General features: G+C 41.6%; 2 protein-coding genes across 2 annotated transcripts; both read right to left on the reverse strand.

Annotated features, from left to right (window-relative positions):
* Positions 1 to 7: 7 nt before the first annotated feature.
* Positions 8 to 1,871, reverse strand: LOC120859524 (endogenous retrovirus group K member 19 Env polyprotein-like). The gene has a single exon (XM_040235604.1). It carries the CDS (start codon positions 1,859 to 1,861, stop codon positions 29 to 31), a length of 1,833 nt encoding a protein of 610 aa, XP_040091538.1. The 5' UTR covers positions 1,862 to 1,871; the 3' UTR covers positions 8 to 28.
* Positions 1,872 to 5,050: 3,179 nt separating this feature from the next.
* Positions 5,051 to 6,959, reverse strand: LOC120859526 (endogenous retrovirus group K member 7 Gag polyprotein-like). The gene has a single exon (XM_040235605.1). It carries the CDS (start codon positions 6,957 to 6,959, stop codon positions 5,112 to 5,114), a length of 1,848 nt encoding a protein of 615 aa, XP_040091539.1. The 3' UTR covers positions 5,051 to 5,111.
* Positions 6,960 to 7,188: the final 229 nt, after the last annotated feature.

Here is a 7,188-nt window from a genome sequence, read left to right on the forward strand (position 1 = left end):
CGCCAAGCAGCTCCCAGGACTTAACCCATTACGGGCAGTCCCCCGCAGCTCCCCCTTCTTTATTTTTTAAAAGCTCCATGAGATGTCTATGATGCAGCATGTTGCGGTGTATCATACTTTTCATATTCAGAACTTCTCTTATTATGCCCCTGATCAAACACGGGGCCATACACATTAGAACAAGTATAGTGGTCAAAATAACTCCAACCGCAATCATGCTCTGCCATAAAGAATGAAGGCTGGGAAAATTTGAAAATAGATTACTTAGAAAATCTTCCGTGGTCTTAGCTATGTCCAAAGAGGCTTTAGGTGCATTTTCAATTTCCAAAATCTCATGATGCAATTGTAACAAATCAAGGGAAATATTGGAGTTGAACCAAATACCTTGGAGGTGTTTCTTAATCTTATCCCAAGGAAAATCAGAGTTGTTATAAGGCTTTTTGGTAACGCAAATCCACTTATAATTAGCGTGACATTGAATTTTCATTCTAAAATTAAGGCTTTGAATTTCTTCTCCCAAAATTCTTACAGTATCATATAAAGCAGCAAGTCTATCTTCTATTTTTCTATCTATATCCTCTTGAGTTCCCATCACCTTGGTAACATTATAAGCTAGAGAATCTACAACAGTAGCATCTTGTACTGATTGAGCTAATGCAACCGAAGCAGTTACAGCTGTGGCAATAAGGGTAATGAGAGAAACTATCCCAAGGATTATAAGACCAATCTCCCTTTTGGGACGGCTCAGTGCTGAATTAATGCGTTGTAGCAATTCTAAAGCAGATTCCTCATACCAAGTTTCAGTAATTTTTACAGGTGTCATAATAAAGGCAGGTTGTTTTACTACTAAGACCTGTTTTCCCATGGAGACTCCTCTTATACAATTTGTTAAAACGCAATCTGAACAATTTATGCGGTAGACATTATGAGTCTGATTAATATATATAGATCCCATTAATAGCATAAAAGGAAAAGGTACACAAGCCTGGGGGTACCGATGAGCGATACCTATATTCCCATATTTAGTCCCACTAATATTTGGTTGACGATACAATCCATAACCATAGTCAAAGGCAGCCAGTAATTTCCACAGTTCTGTCTGATAGATCTTATGGGGTTTTATCGTCAGGATGGGAGGATGTTGTCCCCTATATTCTGGGAATTCAGGGGTTCCCCCTGGTGCCCAGTCCCACAAGAATGTTGTGCCAGCATTATTGATGTCGTAGACAGTTGCGTTTCTTCCTCGGCAGAGTGTCCAAGGAACATCAATGCCTATGCTTATGCTGATGTCACGGTCACAGAATGGTATATGTAAAGGTCCAGTTCCTGCATGCTGTGTTATACGGCCTGCTTCATGCGCGATACCTGGAATTGTCACCTGTGGGTAAGAGGTAAAAGCAGATACAGTTATGCAGAAAGGTTGATTTATCTTGTAGGAAAAACACATGGGATATTGTGCGGTGAGTCCAAAAAAGGAGATGTTAGCTTGTTGGGATTGAATATGAGTGTTGGATGTTCCACCCAGGAGGAACGTATCATTAACATACACAGGAAGCACTTCCTCATTCCATCCCAGAGGTTGAATTAGTGGTGGATCTGGGACATAAGCCCAGTATGTTAAGGCAGTCCCTTGTTGTATTCGTTGTAATATCATGAGCAGCATGATTAACATGTTTGTAAGGGTCACCGGCGGCAGGGTATGGGCTTCATTCCAGGCTCGTTGCATCAATGCATGGATCTGCTGTGAAGTAGGCAAATTTTCCACATCATCATTGAGGGACATCCGTCGCATTTGGTACACAAGGGACCTCCTCCGTCGCGCGTACCAGCCTTTCCGGGATCCAGCGCGGCGCTTCGGCATCCTGTGGGAAAACAGAAACATGACCCCGCCCCCAAATCAGTACCGGATCTGGTCCAGACCATCGTCCAGTGAGGGGATCCTTCCATTTCACAAGGGGTTTCTTCTTTAAGTAATGATTTCCCCACAATCTCTGTGCTGCAGAGAGTCCCTGTGCATCTAAAGTTAAAAAATTTAAAACAAATAAAGCATGATGTAAAGCATTTTGCGGTGAAGGGGCATATAGCTCATTATTCCCCCGTTTTTGTTTTAAAAGTTGATGTTTTAAACGTTGATGGGCTCGCTCCACAATGCCTTGTCCTTGCGGGTTGTAGGGTATCCCAGTTTTGTGCTGAATATGGAAAGAAGCACAAAAACGTTGAAATGAGCGGCTGACGTAGCCAGGGCCGTTGTCAGTCTTAATAACTTGAGGAATTCCTAAGATAGAGAAACAAGAAAGCATATGTTGTATACAATGCCGAGTAGCTTCTCCAGTGTGAAGGGAGGCCATAAGAAAGTGAGAGAAAGTGTCAATAGAGACATGAACATATTTAAGACGGCCGAACTGAGAAACATGGGTGACATCCGTTTGCCAAATATGATTAGGGCGAAGGCCACGTGGGTTAATGCCATATTGGGGTAGGACAAAAAATTGAGGACATGTAGGGCAATTTTTAACAATTTGTCGGGCCGCTTCTCGAGAAATCTTGAACTGTAAACGCAAGGAATGACTATTTTGATGATGTAGAGCATGAGAGGTTTGAGCAGCACTTATGGCAGATTGATAGAAAAGTTGTTTAGTTAGTGAATCAGCAGCATAATTACCATGGAATATCGGTCCTGGCAATGAAGAATGAGCTCGGACATGCCCAAAATAACAAGGATGTTGCCGAGCTTGTATAGTAGCCTGGATGGAGGAAAATAAAGTAAACACTTCTTCTGATGAAGTACCTATAATAGGAACAGTTTCTAACACATTTAAAGCCCGAACAATGTATTGACTATCAGTGAATAAATTAAAGGGAGTTGAAACCGTCAGTAGAGCTTGATGCACTGCAAATAACTCAACAACCTGGGCAGAAGAAAAAGCAGTTTGAGTATAATAAGATTGGTCATTAATAATTAAAGCTGCAATGCCATTGGAAGAACCATCTGTGAACAAAAGAGTGGCATTATTGATAGGTTGATTTTTAACTATTTTTGGAAAAATAAAAGGATGATGCATAGCAAAATGTAATAATTTATCTGCAGGATAATGATGTATAACTTGTCCAGGGAAATTGGCAAAAGCAAGGGCCCATTTATCAGAGAATTGAAACAACCAATTTTGTTGCTCTGTTGTATAAGGTATACAAATCAATGGAGGTTCTTTTCCAAAATATTGAATAGACTCAACCCGGCCTTTAGCCACTACTTTAGCAACAAGCTCATAATAAGGTAGCAAATTTTTATCAGGAGTGGATGCTAAATAAATCCAGCGCATTGGCTTAGTCTGGTATAGGACCCCTGTAGGAGAATGAGGAGTTGCAAGAATATATAATCCCCATGGTTTTGTATAATCACAATAAGTAATTTGTTGTTCTCTAATAGCAGACTCTACCGTCTCTAAGGCTGTTTTGGCAGCAGGACTCAATTCTCTACGAGAAGTAGGGTCCGTATTTCCTTTTAAAATATCAAATAAGGGTTGTAAGACATAGGTAGGTATTTTTAAATAGGGTCGAATCCAATTTATATCTCCTAGTAATTTTTGGAAATCATTTAAAGTGTGCAGGTTGTCAATTTTTAATTTAATCAACTGAGTGCAATAAGTTTTTGGATATAATGTAAAGCCTAAATAAGTATAAGGAAAATAAGTTTGTACTTTGTCTTCTGCTATTATTAAACCATTAATTGTTAAATGTTTTTGCAAGGAGGCAAATGCCTCACCCAATAGTTGTTTATCCACATGTGCCAACAAGATATCATCCATATAATGTACCAGATATAAATTCGGGAACGCTTTTCTTATAGGGGCAAGGGCAGTAGCAACAAATTTCTGACACAATGTCGGGCTATTTGCCATTCCTTGGGGAAGGACCTTCCATTGGTACCGCTGCATGGGCTCCTGGAAATTAGTGGATGGCACACTAAAAGCAAATCCTTGCAATCCTGAATTGCTAAAGGAATAGTGTAAAAACAATCTTTTAAATCAATAATAATCATATAAGAATTAGCAGGTATAGCAGAAGGAGTAGGCAATCTAGGTTGCAATGCTCCCATAAGCATCATGGTTTCATTAACTTTACGAAGATCTTGTAACAGTCGCCACTTTTCAGACTTTTTCTTAATAACAAATATAGGGGAATTTCAGGCAGAAGTAGAAGGCTCTATATGTCTAAGCCGCAACTGTTCCTGCACCAGTTGCTGGGCAGCTAAGAGTTTTTCTTGAGAGAGGGGCCACTGATCGACCCAGACTGGATCCTCAGATTTCCAGACAATAGGATTGGCATGAGTCGCAGGAAAACCAGAGGCCCCTAAGGAAAACACCCAAGTCCCCTTCGATCCATTTTTGGATATAAACCAAGGGGTTGACTGTCACCCTGATTTTGTTTCCCAAGTCCCTGATGCGGCAGAAGACCTTGATCTAATAACTGGGAAGTTACTGCTGAGGACGGACTATATAAATATACTCCCATTTTGCTCAGAACATCTCTTCCCCATAAATTAACAGGGAGATGGGGCAAAACATAAGGCCGGAATTCTCCGGAATGTCCGTCTTCATCTTCCCAACTTAACAAGGCTGAGCTTTGCTCAGGGTTAGTAGTCTGTCCTATTCCTTGAAGAGTTGAAATAGCAATATGTTTGGGCCATGAAGAAGGCCAATGGTATCCAGAAATAACACTAATATCAGCTCCTGTGTCAAGAACACCCCGAAATTTCTTCCCATTAATTTTTAGACATAGTTCAGGTCGTTGTTCCGTGACATTTTGAATCCAGTAAGCGTCAGAGGAACCAAAACCTTTGTCAGTCCTGTCTTTATTGATTGCTTTTCCCCTCTGTATAATGGGTATGAGCAATAACTGTGCTATACGTTGTCCAGCAGTGACAACTATAATTTTATTAGGAGCTGATGCTAAAATTTTTATCTCTCCTGTGTAATCTGAATCAATAACCCCAGGGAAAACAACTAATCCTTTTAAAGACATACTACTGCGTCCCAGAACAAGACCCGCTGTGCCTGAGGGCAAGGGTCCAAATACTCCAGTGCCTAAAGTCTGAACTCCCATTTCAGGAGTTAATACTGTGTAGGAGGTGGAACTGAGGTCCAGTCCGGCACTCCCTTTCGTGGCTCGGTGCAAATCGGCGATTGTTCGCTTGGGACTTGCACTGTTGCCCCATAACATTGTTTCGGGGCCTGGGGCTGGCCCCTCACCCAGTTTCCCGAAAGTGGGGGTAAAGGATTGCCTTGTACATCTGTTTTAGAACGACAATCTTTAGCCCAATGTTTACCCTTTTTACAACGAGGGCAAAGGTTGGGGGTATCAGTAGTTGCTTGATATTTTTGTGGGCATACGACAGCTCGGTGTCCGGGTTGGCCACAAACAAAACAGCCGGAATTGTTGTTAACTCTCTGAGTACCTCTTTTGTTTCTAGCTTGTTGTTGAAATAAAACCTGTTTTATGCTTTTTCCCTGCAGGGCGGCAGCCATAGCTATGCCCTGCATATATGAAGGACCGATATCTGCACAAATTCGAATAAAATCAGATAAATCCCCCTTCTTGCGATAACGTCGCAGGGCAGCTTGACATGCTGAATTGGCATTTTCAAAGGCCAGCTGTTTGGCAAGAATAATACCAGCATGTTCATCAGACATAATTTTACCAATGGCATCCAACAGTCTGGCCACAAAATCTTGGTAGGGCTCATCAGGCCCCTGTCTAATTTTAGACAAATCCTCAGTCCGGGTACTAGAACTAGGAAGTTTTTTCCATGCTTGTCGTGCGGCATTAGATATTTGTGCATAAGCACCTGGTAAAAAATTTAATTGTGCATTAGTAGCTTGATAAGCGCCATCCCCTATCAACATTTCATAAGAAGTTTGAATACCTTGTTGCCGATTTACATCTGCAATATGGCCGCACTGTTTAACATATTCTGATTTCCATAATAAATAATCTCCACCCGAAAGACAGGCTCTGGCTATTTGTTTCCAGTCATTAGGAGGCAAATTTTGAGTTCCCAGATTTTCAATCATTGCCATAGTAAAAGGGGCGGTGGGACCATATTGAGAACAAGCAACTTTCAATTCTTTTAACTGTTTAAAAGGCAAGGCCTCATAAAATCGTTGGTTATTTTGTTCAAACACAGGAAAAGCTAAAGCAAAATCAGATACCGTCTCACCCAATCGTTGAGCCTGTCGCAGAGCTTTCTGTAAAGGAGAAATGGTGTCCTGAGATGATGAAGGAGCCACTGGTCCAGGCGGGGGATCCATTCCGGCAACAACAGAAGGAGCATAAGCGGGAGGGAGAGGAGGAGCAGAAGCAGAAAGATCAGAAAGATTAACCTTATGGTTTGAACTGCATAACAATTTAGCAAGTTTTTTGACGCATTCCATCAGGTCATCGTCAGAAGCCTTGTGTTTTTCCTCTTGAGCTAAAAACTCCCACTCCTCATGGTGGTACTTGGCGGCTTCTTCCTCTAACTCATCTGCGTCTTCAGAGGAAAGAACGTCATTTACATCAAGAGACTGGGGAGATTTAAGTGGTTGTGGCTTACCTTCTAGCCCCTCTGGAACAGCATATTCTGGCTCATTCGCTGCTTTATCTTCCTCTTTGAGTAACTGACCTAACCGTTTTAACTCTTCATTGTCAAAATCTAAGCAATCTCGTATTAAAGTCCAGAGGGACAAGGTTTCTATAGGCACTTTATCTGGACCATGCAAAGTATAGTGCGTTTTAATTTGTTCTCCTACCTTTTTCCATGTCTCTAGATTAACGGTCCCTTCCCTAGGAAACCAAGGACAAACTTCTTCAATAAAAGAAAGAAAATTAGTCAATTTTGGTCTAGAAACAGTAATACCTCTATGTTTCAACATAACAAATAACATATGTACAAACAATTGACGGCTGTGCGTCTGCCCCATGATTTATACTCTCAACAATAATCCTTACTACTCCACTTCTTACTAATTAGCACCGACACCGTGCAATTACTCACTCGTTCATATAATGAGTAGTGGCGAAGAGCTGTCGTTTTCGAGCCCCACGTTGGGCGCCACCTGCCGTGGCCAGCACTGCAAGGTTTTTCCCCTACCCGGGAGACACAGGAAACGGAGCTCGATCGCTGAGAAAGAGACTGAGACAGAAAGATGG

This window comes from Oryx dammah, unplaced genomic scaffold (assembly GCF_014754425.2).
Source record: "Oryx dammah isolate SB20612 unplaced genomic scaffold, SCBI_Odam_1.1 HiC_scaffold_1416, whole genome shotgun sequence".
Lineage (NCBI taxonomy): Eukaryota > Metazoa > Chordata > Mammalia > Artiodactyla > Bovidae > Oryx > Oryx dammah.

What these genes read in the sequence shown, in the direction of transcription:
- LOC120859524 (XM_040235604.1), bottom strand. Translation starts at nt 1,861, where the DNA reads ATGCCGAAGCGCCGCGCTGGATCCCGGAAAGGCTGGTACGCGCGACGG.
- LOC120859526 (XM_040235605.1), bottom strand. Translation starts at nt 6,959, where the DNA reads ATGGGGCAGACGCACAGCCGTCAATTGTTTGTACATATGTTATTTGTT.